The sequence below is a fragment of the Macrobrachium nipponense genome, chromosome 8, assembly GCF_015104395.2.
Source record: "Macrobrachium nipponense isolate FS-2020 chromosome 8, ASM1510439v2, whole genome shotgun sequence".
In the NCBI taxonomy this organism is placed as follows: domain Eukaryota; kingdom Metazoa; phylum Arthropoda; class Malacostraca; order Decapoda; family Palaemonidae; genus Macrobrachium; species Macrobrachium nipponense.
The window spans coordinates 4,242,656-4,259,156 of NC_087203.1; the positions used below are offsets into that span (position 1 = coordinate 4,242,656).

Consider the following 16,501-nt stretch of genomic DNA (forward strand, 5'->3'; position numbering starts at 1 on the left):
ACTGTGCTTTATTGTGGTGTTTTCGCAACTGAACTCTTAATGTTGACCTGTGAAATATGCATTTTAAGTGAGTTCATTATGTTTGTTGCCTAAAATGAACAAGAATGATCTCTGTACTACTCCCCCTAACAGTGTGCCATTTCCTAATATTAGGTTTAAAACTACTGTTTCCTAGGAATTTTATTTTGGCTACAACTAAAACTCTGAATAGTTTTCCAGCACAGTTGTGGGATCTTCTGACTTCCAAATGATTAAACAAGGAGTAAATTCATTCATTCCATTTTGTTGGAGTCTCTTGAATTTAACTCTCTGCAGGCAGACTTCCTGTTGGAGCCCTCTTAGATTTATAGTCTGCTGATTCTATCCATGAAAAGTTTTCATCTGAAGATTTAAAGAAAGAAAGAAACATAGGAACAGTTGCGAATCTGCTTCGGGTAGCATAAAGTTTCGGAGAGATTTGGTGACACCTCCTTACCACTCATTTCAGCAGAGTTGCCAATTTCATAGGTGTATCTTGGGTGATGATTTTCTTCCGAAGTTAACTGTGGTTTTGGTGGTTTCTGGTGGTAGCTAATACAGCAAACGTCTTCCCAATTGAAGGAACATTGTATATGGCCTGAGTGAAAACTGCCACTGTTGGGGACATAATAGTGCTACTAGTGTTATCAAGAAATTATATGGCTATAAGACTCTTAACAGTGGCTGAATGAATAAGACCAAGAAAAGAATTTCCTCTGCGAGGTACCAGAAAATTACTCATATTGTTCTGTTCCTCTCAAAAGAAAGGTTGAGAGAAATTTCCAGATTAACCTTCACAAATTATTCGGGGTTAGTTATGATATTAAAGATCCAGGTGGATTCTTTTAGTTTAAAAAAAAAAAAATTAATTAATTTTTTTATTGATTGACAAGGAACCACACAACAATCCACTATGAATCTGAACAAAGACAGTTTAATCACCATTTTGTTATATAATTGGCAAAATTTTTATGATTACTTTCAACACACACACACAGATATATATATTATTATATATATATATATATATATATATATGTATATATATATATATATATATATATATATATATATATATATATACCTGAATTATTATTAGGAATTAAACTGGAAATTAATAATGGTATAATAGATACTGTGATGCCATTATGTGTATGTATATATATATATATATATATATATATATATATATATATAATATATATATATATATATATATATATATATAATATATATATATAATATATATATATAAACCTGAATTATTATTAGGAATTAAACTGGAAAAATTATTAATGGTACAATAGATACTGTGATACCATTATATATATATATATATATATATATATATATATATATATATATATATATATAGATATAATGGCATCAACAGTATCTATTGTACCATTAATAATTTTCTATTTCAATTCCTAATAATAATTTAGATTTTGGACTTCATTGTATGCTGTATACATTGGCCATGTTTCTGTCTACATTTGGTTACTAGTTTTCAAAGAATTTTAGATTATCTAAAAAAACAGTAAAATAATGTTGCACATTTATTAACACTCAGTAACGCAGAGTGTTTTATAAGTTTCACAGATTTTAGAGTATAGACCAAGCTACAAATAAGATAGGTAAATGAGCTGCTTTATACATTTCGAAAGTACCATACCTAATTTTTTGTCATACTCTGATTGTGAGATCAGTGCAAAAAAAATACACTTTCAAAACTTAACACTGATTTTATTACCAAAATAGAAATACAGTACATTACAACACTTGGCAGCATTAAATTCAGGCTATCAAAGGCAATTTTAGTATTTTAATACTGGACCAGCAAGACAACTGGACTTTTGCACTTCTGGTGTGAAATACTGTAGACATATATATATTTATTTTCACTTGGATGTTAATCAACTTGTTGGATGTATGTGTTTTAAGATATCACTTCTCTAGTTTTCTGTAACCTTTCTATGGAAAAGAAATGGAAGACCAACTCTGCTTCATAATGTGAAAAATGGATGTTAAAGGCCACTGAAAAAGATGGAAGCTGTTGAAATGACAACGAAATCATGAGAACTATAAGATACTGTACATTAAAAACAGTGTAATAAGAAGGTTGAGAAAATTATTCATGTTTTAAGGTGGTTGGTTAGGTGGAGTGAATGGAGGACGAAGTGGATGAAAATCGCAAGTTCAAATATTCAGGAAGGAGAATAGAGAGTTCAGGAAGGAGAATAGAGAGGCTGAAAAACCAATGAGAGATGAAATTGTTAGAGGTGTTGGAAAGGTAAGGCCAGAATATCTTGGAAGCATGATTGTGTGCAGTGTTTGATGAATCACCTATGGTACCTATAAGTAGCAGATGATGTTTCAGAGGTTTTTTGGAATGTGGTTAATTCATAATTCAGCAGCTAAGAGTTTGGTTAATAAGCATATGGTTTCCATGGTTCGGTGGTTACAAGACAAATTCCACCAATGAAGCCCCTTTATCAATCCCTACAAAGACTGAAATCACATTGGATCATGTTTTGAAGAATATGTTGTGATTTTGTTGACCTAAACTCTGATAGTTGTAGTAGGTTATTGCTTGTGGGGGCGGGGGTAGGGGGAGGTGGACGATTTAGAATATTAACAGCTTGTAGTTGCCTTCCTCAAAGGGGAAAAAGCAAAGTGTTGCATTTGACTTTTTTCCTGGGAGGGATTACCAGAGTTTTGTGAATTCCTTGTCTCCTGTAATTCTGTGGGCATGTGGTTGCTGGCTCCATATTCCCATCTAAAATTAAGTGGACTTAGCACTACACAACTTAGCCTGCTTAGCTGATTGCACCTACTGAAGGTGGGCAGTGGATATCGATGCAAATCTGCGGCATAAGAAAATGGAATATAGAATGGCTGATGTTTGCAGACAACAGTGTTCCTTGGGGATGATGAAGAGACATGCTACAAAAACTAGTGCGAGTTAAAATATGTTTTAAATAACAGAAATTTGTGAGAAAGAGTAAGGTTACTGAGGCATATGGAAACCAGGAAGATGGGGGTTCAACTGGTGGTATGTTTGGCAATAGATTTATCTTTGTACTTGGAAGTAAATATACTAGATGTGGGGAAGACGAGAGAAGAGATGACTCACGGAATAGATTCTGCAGTGTACACAAGAATAGGAGGAAGTATGGAGTGTTGCTGGAAACCAAGGTTGAAATGTATAATTTATGAAGAGATTGTTGAACAAACTCACCTTTATGAGAGCAAAGCAATGGCGCTGAATGTCAATATGAGAAATACGTGGAAGCTGTGGAGATGAAACGCTTGTATAGGATACACAGCATAAGAAGATATGAAAGAGGGAGAAACATGACTGTATGCAAAAGTGGAAATAAGGTTAGCATAGATAAATGGAAGAACCGGTGCATTTTAAGATATTTAGATCACGTGGAAAGAATTAAGGATGATAAGTTAGTGAAAAAGATTATACATTTAGAAGTATTGGGAGGAGACAGGAGAAGAACAACTAGGGGGAACTGGTTAGATGACATGAAGTAGCAAATGTGTATGCAAGAGATAAGATGATTGGTTCTTAGCCTTCTGTGTTGATGTGTGAGATGGGTGATGTTGAAGTCACCCCTAAAAGAGGAGAATACCTATGCGTATATACTGTATACTAATTATCTATCTATCTATATTTTATATATTTACATATATATATATATATATAAAATATATAAATATACATGGATGTATGGATGAATATATATATATATATATATATATATATATATATATATGATATATATATATATTAATACACACACACACACACATATATATATATATTATATATATATATATATATATATATATATATATAGTCACAATGACCTCTTCTCAAATGTCTGATATTTTTGGATAATTTTATCACTACAAAACTTGAAACCAGATGTAAAATAGAAAACGATGCCTTCTCTTTCCTTCCTAGGATTCCAGACATTCTAGGACCAATACTAGAGTTTATAACTTGGTTTGTTTAGAAATTTCCACTACCTTTTCATCTTCATTTATTACCTCAAAATTTGATGTACAGCATTTTTAAGGTATAAAAATTCTTCAAACTTCCATTAAAACTGGCTTCAAATTGCTTCTATTTTGTTGATATTTCTAAAAATTTCCTCGGGGACCCTTACAACGGCTCCCCGGACGCCCCAGCTGGTTAGGCTCGCTTCGCTCACCACCCCTTCCCTCTTTCAGGAGGGGGGCTTCAAATAAACCTTTGCCCCCAAAAGGAAAAATAAAATGACGCCCCTGATTCTAACTACTGTTATTGGGTTAAAATCTCACCCCAGAATGAAAAGGCATCTTCATTTTTCAATATGGATTCGAGGCCTGAAATGTAAGCCTATATATACATACATGCATATACGCACACATATAGATAGATAGATAGATAGATAAATATATATAATATATATATATATATATATATATATATATATATATACACACACACAATCGTAAATGCTTTCACATTCAAAAATTCTTCATTATAAATAGTCAAACATTCAGTATTATCTGTGAAATCGACAAAGTTTTATATCACATACTACTGTACAGCATTAAAAATGCCAAATGATGAATGTGGCTTCGTTTTTGCACTTACAACATAACTGGTAACTATTTATACCTAGCATATCATCAAAAGATACATAATTTGGAATGTTGGCGAGTTAAAAATAGAGTACATGTTATCCCTAAAAACAAAGTTCATTTATCACAATTCATCAAGCAACAGTATAATCCTAAATCACAATATCTGATGCTCTAGTTATCTGAAAATACTATTACAAGTTGTCTTAGAGAATATCATCAAACTGAGTCTAGCTTCACCATTTATTTGGGATATAATATATTAAGTTCACGTAAACACTTCATAAATAACTTGAAGCTTTGTCACTATTCTAAAGATAAAAAAATTAATCTGGATATAAAAGAATTAATCCTAATTCGGGTCCGAAAATCTTTTGGTCCCATTGATAATTGGATTAATTAAAAGGCACTCATTCTCTCCAGTTATAAAATAAGATTTCTAACTACAAAATGCAAACCCTCACAGGAAGCAGTTTTTACGAGAACCAAATAAAGTTTTGTACTCAGGAACAATTTTTTTTTTAATAGTATAACTTTGTTTTCCAACAATTTTATCCCTTTCTGTATCTTTGCGTAGCTTTTTTATACCTGGCCGATGAACAAGGAAGGCATTATCAAGAATGTGAAATTCGTAATCCCTAACACACAGGATGTACATCTGGAACGAAAGAATTCAGTTTTAGTGTCATTGAACAATTGTTTGCAACTACTTTCCTTACGAAATACACATAGGAATATGTTCAAAATTATTTCCCTCTTCACAGAATAATCAACTTAGTTTTACATGTGATGTTACTAAATGGGAATAAGTCTGGTGTCAAAAGAATGAAACTGAAATCTGAATGGGAGGCTGTCCAAAGATATTGCTATCTACTAACACTGCAAACAAAGGCTGCGAGCCATTTCCCTGGGAAAGTCCCTCACTCACTTGCTGGCGTAGTGAAAGGCAATGTTTTAAGGAATCAGAGGGTGAAACCACTGCAGAATAAAATAACATTTCCAGGTTCATATTCCACATACAAAAATGATAGCAAAACTAGAACCTACGTCTTATGTACTTTGACAAAGAGACCTGCTAAAATTTATTTATGTGATGGGACCTCACTGCTTACCTTTTTACTTCAGCTTCAAAGATTATTCTGAAGTTTAACATCTTAAACTACTGGAGTGAGGCACGCAGGACCTCAAGATAAAGTGATGATGATCAAGCATGACACTTTTTTTAATTAATCATTATTTTTTTAATCTGAGTAATTTATATGAAGTGAAAATCTCGCTTCACTCACTTAGGAAGGAAGGCTACTTAATTAACCAAGACTAACTTTGATTTGGTCTGCTCCAGAAGAAATCAGAGAAGCTATTAGCAGTAAGGCTGTTGGCCTTACTTTGGTCAAGGGAATCTCAATAAAGTCCTAAACTACAATGTTACCCAGTCTCTGACGACTGAGGAGATGATTAAGATACAGTAAATCAGAGAATTATTTGAACTGAATAGCATAATGGCTGCCCCGATGGATGAGGATGTTGCTGTCAATAGCATTACGGAAGTATACGAGAATATGAATCGCTGCCCTCTGCATGCCGTATGTATAACCTGTCAATAGGCAAGTTTTGCAATGAAAGGGTCAGGTGACTATAGTTTGCACCTCATTAATTTCAGTGTTATTGCACGGTGAGGTTCCACCATTAGACATAAGTAGTATAGTCTTTCTTGATATGTAGTTTCTTTCTCTATGATTTTAAAACTAGGCTTAAGGGCATTTCTTTTCCCTGATTATCAGAAATGCTCATGCAATGCCACCTTCATTTACGGACAGCTTGGGGATTTGCCTCTTCCGGTAGGCAACAAAATCCGTTAGTGATGAGGGCTGGCATGCAACCTACACGTTAAGGTGGGTACCCGACAGCTAACTCTCATAACTTTTAGTACAGTGCAATTCCATGTAAAATCTTCTGATTTACTTGTCATTCGAATTCAGAAATATATCGGAAAATTAACTGCATCTAAAAATGTGTACAAATTTGTACCTACTTAGGCTTACAAGAAGTGTAGAGTGCTGCATACAAAGCCCATACAATATAAAAGTAAAACATGAAAACTGATTCGTTTTAAACTTAAGTACCCCAAATTCTTCATTAAAAACAGAGAGAGAGAGAGAGAGCTTATTTTACACTAAAACGATGGATATATGTACATATACCCTTACGCACAATACTGAAAAATGTATAAACTGCAACACTACATTGGATTTGATACATTACAGTATACTGTACTGCCTTATGTAATGTCAATAAAAATAACATCAAAGAAAGAGAAGGTTGCGCCCACACTTGGTGCGTATTGTTTGCCAATGTGATGCACAAAGAGGAAAGCACTGGTCGCATGTGCGTGTGTGTGTCTATGTTCGTTCACCATCTACCCGCACAGGCGCAAACAGGAAAGCCTCAGTTCACCACTCTATTGTACTTGCCAGATTTCTCTGGTAAGTGCAAAATATCGTTATTATGCTTATCGGACTAAGGCAAGTTCGTGAAGTACTTGCCAATTAGGTCAGGGACAAAACCTGGTGAAAGTGAGAGACCTAGTGACTGACTGACAGTTGACAGTCTGAGTTACTGTAACCAATAATTCCTTAACATCACTGATAATTTTGCGACATATGAATGAATCCTAAAGTAAAACTTGTCCAAACAGACAAATTCCAAAAGTGATTCATTCTTGAATGCCTCAGTAAGAAGACTCATGAAGTTAAGTAGAATCTTGGTAATATCCGTTTTGCAGGGTCTACCTTGAGAGTGTTTTCAATTTTGTGTTGAAAAATAAGTAGGACTCATCTCTGTATAATTCATGGGATGAATTTGCCATTGGGAAAGACTTGTCATATAGCCACTGATTGCAGAACATTTAAGATTTCTTGGTTGTGAAAATTTTCAATATGAAGTTAGTGATCTTATAGGATTAAAAAATGTATCTGGCAGACTTAAACACATACCTATCTCTTGGAGGGCTGACTGGATAACTTCTATTCATGAATATGAAAAGTCAAGAATTCAGTGATATATAGCTTATTGAGGGAGGCACATAAAACTTGCACAAAGCTAAAGATTTCTTAAAATTGTTCTTAAACTGCCACTACTTTGTTCGATGCGAATCTTAAGAGACTGAGGATAAAGGTAGACTTCCAGGCCATTGCAGCGTAAACCATAGTATTTACAATCCATGCTAGTAAGCTGGGTAATGGAGGACTATATTTTAATGAGAAAACTTGTAAAATACTGGCATGAAAGGATGAATGAGAGGTACGTATAAGTGTAGCCTTCATATAGCAGTTAGCAGTTTCTTTGTTGATTTGGTAACTATGAGACTAGTATTGTTTGCGAGTAATTATATGAAACTTTCTATGACCTAGTTATAGACGTTAGTTATTAGAGCTTTTCTACTCTGTGATGCCAACTGACTAGTACTGACATAACATGTAACTATAAAGTAGATTCTAGAGTATTTGATTCTCAAAGACCCGAGGGCTGAAACTGCTATATAACAAATAAAGTTATAGTTCATCTTCATACATATCTGTTATCACACAATGTGTGAGTAATAAGATCCTAAACCAGCAAATATTCACCATGAATGGAAAACACAATGAGTTCTTTTTGTCAAATAAACTGAAGAGATCAAGATTTATACTATTCAAAAGATACAAAATCATGGAGACTAATATGATCCAATCAAAACAAATGAAATACCAGTTGCAGCCCCTTTGGTCACTCAGATTCAGTCATTAGTTAACCAGTTAATAAAATCTTTAAAATGAGACCCACAATAAAAAAGACTAATACACCTGTAAGTGTTAAAGAAATTTATCTATACTATACTTATTTCAAAGACAAGCGACCTAAAGCCTAGACAGATATATATTACTAATTTATTCCTTCCTAATGATTATATGCATAAGATACAGATGAGAAAAAGCCTCTGCAGTAAAACAATTCAACCCATGACCCTTTATTAAATGGGTGACCTATTTATTTTTTTACCTGCTTCTTAAATAAGAAATCTAGTTATCCATGAAATGTCTCCTGACACTTTAAAGTCTATATTATTACAACATTTTGTTTTCATTTACTATAATACTAACATTCCTATTGTTCCTTTCACAGACTCCGAGACGCCCTTCATGAAACTGTTCGGTTCTTAAGATATTTTTGCTTCACTGGTATTTGCTATTTTTGTTGTTAATTCTGCATACTGTTTCTTCTTCTTCTTTTTCTTTTTCTTTTTTTACTATACCTTGCATCTTCCCATGAGTATGTATTATCTTCTCTCCTGAAACACACACACATATATATATAGATATAGATATATATATATATATATATATATATATATATATATATATATATTATATACATATATATATATATATATACCCTTTTTTCCATTTTCAGTGGGACTCTGAAGGGTTTCCAATTTTTCCACCCTACTCTATTTGTATCCTTTCTTCGGTCTACCTATTTTACTCTTTGTGCTTTTTACTGATAACTCAACTCTACTAATTTCCTCAATTTTTAGCTGTTCATTCTTTACCTCAAATTATTCTGGCTGTATCACCGCTGATCTTGTGAATGAGAGGATCTTATAGTCTCTTGGTGTTCTTGGTGTTATTTTTTCCGTTTTGTTCTTCAGTGAAAATACAAGTTGCCATCACAATTTAAAAAACGTGCTCAGATCACATACTTCATATTTCTAAATCTGTTTGAAAATATACGTTTCGTTGAGTTGTTATAAGCAATTCTTATTCCATCAAGTGGCCTCTAAATACAAGTCAAACCACCTTATCCTGCATGAACTCTATGAAAATTTTGTATTCTTGTACTGCATAGTTCTGTAACTAATTCTTTTCCTCTCCAACTAACTTTGGAATTCTCTGCCTGACTCCATTTTCTATGGCAATTCTAATATTGTTTTCCTCAAGATGAGTCTACTGCTGCATCCAAGTCGAGTCACATTCTTTTTCCTCCTCCACCTCCTCCTTCCCTCTTCTCCTTTTCTTCAGTCACAGGCTGAATAAGGGAATCAGTCTGCCTGACTTGTTGGTCCCTGCTCTAAGTTATATTCAACCTTAATAAGTGATGGTGGATGAGAATTCCCCAGACATGCCAGCTACTTAGAGTGAACACTTCCAGTGAACAGCTCTGGCCCTTCAGGTATCTAACCTGTCAGATTTCAGTGCTACTATTTGAAAGCAGTTTTATTCCCAAATTATTAGTAACACGAACACCCACAAATCTAAGTTGCATTTTTAAGGTTTACATTTTAAAAGATGAAGTTGAGTATACAAGTCTGTGGATATATACAACGAATGCATTAACTTACCTGGGTCATTTTATCACTCTTGCCTTCCCAAGAAAGGCGTTCGTCATATAAGGGCTCTTTATTCGTTCCTACATAAATCGGCTCCCAGCTATGGAAGGGAGGGTTTCTTTTCCCTATGTGAAAAACTGACAATCCAGGCTTTACTGGAGCAGTAATCCAGTCCTGAAAATAGTGATTATAATAGATTCTGATAACTGTGCTGCATCTTGGAACTAACCTAGTGTATGGTTGTCTTTTTTTCATGCCAAAATTAATTATTCCAAATTATAATGTGCAGTTAAGGAGAACATACAGCAGTAATAAAAAGGTAAAGCTTACCTTGGACATGGGTATATTATGACACCTTGGGCAAACGTTTTTATGGAAAGGAATCGCATCTCCTTTCTTGAGCATTTTTTGCAATTCAGTCTTTGTCTCTGGTGCCGAGATGTTTTCCTTGACTTCAAAAATTGAAAAAACATAAACACGAGGACTGGTTGTGTTCGAGGCATCTGGACGCTTCAGCATCTTGAAGAATTCTGTGAATAAATTCATTTTACACAGAAGTTAGAGAACTGTCAGCAGAGACACTCATAAAATAATCTTTGTTAATACAGTACCTTGAAATGTTCTCATCTCCAAATGCGTAAAATGTAATACATACACTGACAAGATATACATTTACTCGACATATACTAATCAAGTAAAATCTTCAGTTACAGTTGTGCAATTTTGGTTATCTAAAATTGTTGTTGCATTATATTTTCCATTAAACTAGAGAAAGGCTGCTTCTATGGTTTTCATTCCTGTATTACAATAATTTTGCAAAATTTCATGAAACAAAGTAGTATCAGTACTTTGTAAACTAAATTGCAAAACGGAAAGATGACCATTTGCCTTCTTTCAGTAGTCCTAAAATGCAGTTTTTAGTTACAGTTTAGTACTGCTTACAGTTTATAATTTCAAAGAGGCAAAATAAGGAATAATGAATTTCCTACACTTTGGAAGAGATAGTACCTCTGGATCATTGAATATTTTTCAACATTCATGAAATACACTTCTCAGGGGGATGACCAAACATACAAGCAATATATAAGTAGTTCATCTGTTTGGATTTGGAACTTCTGAACTTGTCACTGAACTATCTTAAAATATGAAAGAATAAAATAAGACGGTCAAGTAAATTGCGTTGTTACTGACAAAACAAAACGTTAAAAAAAATCGTGTGTTTTCCAGAAGAAACTTTAACATGTCTGACCTGGAATAAAATTAGCGGACGGATACAATTCAACATCTGACGGGAAGACAAAGTAAGTTTGGGCAGCCATACGCGCTGTATTTCTGGCAACATTGACAGGATATAAAAGTTTCTTTTCTTGTCTGTATGTTGTAACATTAGTCCACTTTGGGGGCTCTTGTCCACAATCTGTCTTTTTCCTGAGAATTTCTTCAGTAGTTGGCATCTGAAATTTTGAGAAAACTAATGAATAGTCAACACAATGAATAATATAAAAATAGCTATATATAGTTGTCATTTGTCACTGAGTACTTTATTCCTCACATATCAATTAGCATTGGATCCTAAGTACTTGGGTAGTAGTTATTGTTTAACTTACTACTTTTGGTGTGTGTGACACATCAAAGAAAAGATGAAAAGTAACATATTTCTTTACTCCTTCGGCCCAGCAGTCGCGGAGATATAAAATAGTCTGTACAGAAGCATTGAAGTCAGATCCTGGGGTATATACTGCCACACTTACTGGACCCTGAAAAATAGACCAAGGAATGAAAAGTACCCAATGATGCTATGTAGTAGCAGTATCCTAAGTGTACATTCAAGATCCTCCTTTTTGAGAAACGAGAAAATCGACATTCATTACAAGAATTAAGACGATAATCAAATATAAACTCCACAAAACCTGAGTTTAACCAACCACTTTTATTCTCTTGGAAAACCTTTAATGGTATAAAATCAAGAAAAGCATGTTGTGTAAGTTTTTCAGCTGTTAAACTATAGAGAATTGTCAAATTATACTCTGGAAATTTAAGAGTATGAAACTCAGGTATCCAAGTATAATAAGTGACGCAGTAACGAATCTCTCCAAATATGATACTATACCGTTTGCTATGAACCTTTCTGTCTGCATTTATCTCCTGGTATGCTGCCTGAAATCACTGTTCAAGCAGGGGTGGTTCGATAAGGAAAGCACTTAATATGTAAAATTTCATTATTGTGTAGCGTCCAACTTACTTGCCATCGTGAAGTTAACAGTTCTAGATTATCCAAAAATGTATAATCTCCATGAGTAGTGTATGTGATGGATTCATCGCAACGGAAGGAGAGAGCTGCAGGAATGTAATTTTCCAGTATCCAATAATCACCACGTTGTTGATAAAAAGGACGGAGAGGCTTTGTGGTACAGTCTCGCAGGTCTGGATAAATCTTCCGTTCTTGCGAGTCCAGAGGAGGATCAGGAGGCTCTGTTGCTATGGGCTCGGCAACCAAGTGCTCTGTGACACCAATGCTCTCTTGCACTTCTCGTGGAGGCTCATCTGGTTCAGCCCCAGCCGCTTCCTCGTTCATTTGCCCGAGCGTCCGTCTTCCCCCAAGAGACACGTCCTTTCCTATACTGGCATCAACTCCTAACGGTTTAGGAAGAGGAGGCAATGGGATCTCCATTGGCAATGATGGTTGGCTGGACGATAGAATACCCTTTACTTCTTGAGCAGAAAGAGCCTGGGAATGGCGGACGACTTCGTGAGTTGGGGAGTAGGAGAGCCAGTTCAGGCACAGGTACAGTACTAAGATGGCATTCAAAACCAGCGAGCCTCGGACCAGTAAAATGCGAGCTGAAGCCATCATAAAGCGACACCCTGGAAAATAGCAAAATCGTTATTTACGTTATCTATGCATTATTTCTCTTAATAATCTATATATCTATCATTTTATCTATATCTATCTATCTATCTATATATATATATATATATATATATATATAGATATATATATATATATATATATGTGTGTGTGGGGGTGTGTGTGTGTGTGTGTGTGTGTGTGTGTGTGCACAGTGAGTCCCTTCCAAGTGAAGGTTGTTTCCACAGAAAAGACGAGACAGCAGTGACTGACTGACATGCTTATTCTTTCACAGCTGAACCTTGGATAGAAAACGCCCACAACACTGCTGCTTCATATGTCTACACCAAGAGTTCATCAGTTTCACCTGAAAATCTAAACACTATGTGCCCTTCACCAGTAGGTACCCCGCATGCACTCTCCTATTCCTGGATATTGAGGATCTTGCGTTCGAACACTTCTCACACAGCATCTATTCTACGCTTTTATAGGACGTCCTCTCCCATATTTCCCAATTATACCCTCATTTTCACAAGACTATCTTCCACTGTTTTCTCAACTTGGTTAAATATTACCTTTTCAGTTCTCCCTCACCACACATGCACAATGGAAACAGTTCATTCCATCATCTCATTTCGTTTCCTTTCTCCCGCAGGGAAGTAGTGCCATGAGTGCAACTCCCACGCAGTGCACTGAAGGTATTACTTAATGTTCATGGAGTGGCGTCCTTTCGGCTCCTAGTTGCAACCCCTTTCATTCATTTTACTGTACTTCCAGTTATCATATTATCTTTCTTCCATAGCAATTTCTACCATCTCCTAACAATTGTTTCTTAGCGCAACTGCGAGGTTTTCCCCCCCTGTTACGTTAAACATTTCTCATCTCAATTTCACTTTCAGTGCTGAATGACCTCATAGGTCATAACGATTGGCTTTTGGCCTAAATTCTATATTTCTTTCCATTGTATTCCCTAGGCCATCTTTTTCTTTCATTCACAAACCAACATGCACACTTCCGATCCATAAAGGAGCCGGTTTACAACCCAACCTCCACTTCAAGGGAAGGAAGGGCCCTCCCTCCCTCCCTCCTCCCTCCCTTCCTCCCTCCTTCCCTCCCTCCCTCACTTTCATGAAAACGTCGGTTCAGAAATTGCGAGTAAATGTCAATGAATCCAAGGTGATTTGGTTAGTTAGATCTTCTAATTTTATATTGGAATAAATTATGCAAAGATTGGTGATAAATTCTACAAAAATTGTTGTTGGATTAATACATATGGGGACTGGTAACTTCAAAACCTGTACCCTTGTATTATGGCAATTTAAAATAAGTAATCGCTACTGTGTTCTTGACACGTGTGCTAAATTGCGACATAAAAAGTAATCTTCACGATGGTTGATCGACATACTAAAGTCTCTCCCCCTGCTAAGGGCCATTCACATACACGAACAAGAAAACAACTATAAAAATCAACTCAGTGATGTAGATTGAGCCCTGTGCAATGATTGGAGGGTGGATGATCAAATCACCAATTTTTAGCCCTCTAGCCTCAGTAATGTTTAAGATCTTAGCAGAGACAAGGCCGGCCATCTCAGTAGTTTTCTTTTACAGAAAATCAAAATCATTTACATGGGTTTTACTCTAAGTTTTCAACATATTCCATTGGTCTTAGCGGCACAGTCTTTATGTGGTTTCGGGAGACCTTCAAAGTTCTGATGTCTTGGCTTGACAAACTGAATCACTCTAGAATTCGATGCTCTAAATGCCATACTACTTCCCAAATATTTATATAAAAACCAGCATTACCGTAATCATTCTCTCTCAATTCTTTCCTATTTCAAATATGTTATAGCTCTTTTAGTTGTTTCTGCAGTTCCTCTTCACTATCATTCCTCAATGCACTCACTGTTCATTTTCTTGTCCCACAACTTTGCTCTTGCATCCTACTGTCCTTTCTCTGATTCTTTGAGACATGAAACACCTTCGTCTCAGATCAACACTTGCATCAAATCAATTACTCTCCTGTATACAATTATTTTACAGCAGACTTTACTTCCTGCATGAAAACTTGTAATTGCTCTTAGCAGATTATCACAAATTCTCAATGCATAAACTTTTCCCTTTCTCGCATAAAGTTTGCTGACAATAACTCGGGACACACGCCCTCTTCCACATTGGTCATCTCCTACCAGACCTTCGGTTATCATTCTTACTTTTTCAGTCAAAAATACTACCATCTCCCTTCCACGGAATACTAAGCAATATTATTATTATTATTATTATTATTATTATTATTATTATTATTATTATTATTATTATATTATTATTATTATTATTATTATTATTATTATACCAAGCTACAATCCATGCTGAAGAGCAGTCCAGTATGGAAAAGAAATTACGAGGTAAAGAATACACCACAAAATAAAATTCCATATAAGTAAATAAAAAAAATAGCATTTGCTCCCAGTTCCAATACTACACCACCATGAATGGGAAGATTATACCCCTTTTTGGTCCCAACAAGAATAAGAGTTTTAGAAAACTAATGATAAGTCATTTCAACCAGCCATAATTTATTGCTGCCTAATTCTGCACTCTTGAAATTACCTTCACTTCACATTGCCTTGAACAGTGGATTATCATGCCATACTTTACCGTATATAGTTCAAAAGTTATAGTCAAGTTTAAATACCTAAGTGACCCTTGAGCTTTAAGTTGACCTTAGCGCCACTCTGTTCATTGTTCAAAAGTTGTATTCAAGGTCAAATTCCTATTAATATTCAAATATGAAGTTGACCTTGATGTGTGCATCATTATCATTAGTGAGTTATGCGAACATGAAGTGAAATATATATATATATATATATATATATCTATATATATATATATATATATATATATATATATATATATATATATATATATATATTATTTCCGAAATTATATTTCCTTAAAAAAACAAGGGCACAGCCGAGCTTTCGGGAATACATTGCTTTTCCCATCATCAGGGTCACTTATCTATAAAATGATACAAAAAAGAGAAACAGTAAGAACTATACTGATTGACTATATCTAAAAACATTACAATACATTAAAATACATAACACAAAGTAAAAAAAGGAACATAAAATACACAACACAAAGTAAAAAAGGAACATAAAAACTAAGTTAACTGCAAATCATAAAAGAGCAATGACAAGTTAAAAGAGATTACGTAAAACGCAGAAATTTACTGAGAGCGAAAAATGAAAACATGAATATTCAGAGTAAAAAAATAAAGTAATGATACTGTAATACAAAATATTGGAGAACCTACTATTCATGTAATTAAATGACAACTGGGCGAGTTAGAAAACTGTGAATGAAATGGGCAGAAGTGGTGTGGGTAAAAGAGAGAGAGAGAGAAGGAGGGAGAAAAAAAACAAATAAGCAAATTATGCAATGAACAAAGGAACAGAGGTGGTTTGGTTACTGAGTGTTGGAGATTGTTATTTAATATGGAGGGACTCTAAAAAGGGAAGTGAATGGCTGTTTTTTGTTTGTCCGAGGATTTCAAAATCGCTGTACTGTATGTGATGGTGACAGGATATGGCATGAAGTCTAGTTGCACTATTTTCCTTTTTGCT

The 16,501-nt window shown here is 34.7% G+C and overlaps 1 protein-coding gene across 7 annotated transcripts in view; it reads right to left on the reverse strand.

Moving 5' to 3' along the window:
* Positions 1 to 3,878: 3,878 nt before the first annotated feature.
* The window catches only part of LOC135222591 (beta-1,4-glucuronyltransferase 1-like), a 122,080-nt gene continuing 109,457 nt past the window's right edge, over positions 3,879 to 16,501 (reverse strand). For all 7 annotated transcript variants that reach the window (XM_064260681.1, XM_064260674.1, XM_064260677.1 and 4 more), the window contains 6 exons: positions 12,270 to 12,892; positions 11,635 to 11,784; positions 11,277 to 11,481; positions 10,358 to 10,557; positions 10,040 to 10,201; positions 3,879 to 5,320 (listed from right to left, as the gene is read on the reverse strand). In XM_064260681.1, the coding sequence (XP_064116751.1) occupies positions 5,123 to 5,320; positions 10,040 to 10,201; positions 10,358 to 10,557; positions 11,277 to 11,481; positions 11,635 to 11,784; positions 12,270 to 12,881 (1,527 nt within the window). In that variant the 5' untranslated portion in view covers positions 12,882 to 12,892 and the 3' untranslated portion in view covers positions 3,879 to 5,122. The remainder of the gene's footprint in view (positions 5,321 to 10,039; positions 10,202 to 10,357; positions 10,558 to 11,276; positions 11,482 to 11,634; positions 11,785 to 12,269; positions 12,893 to 16,501) is intronic.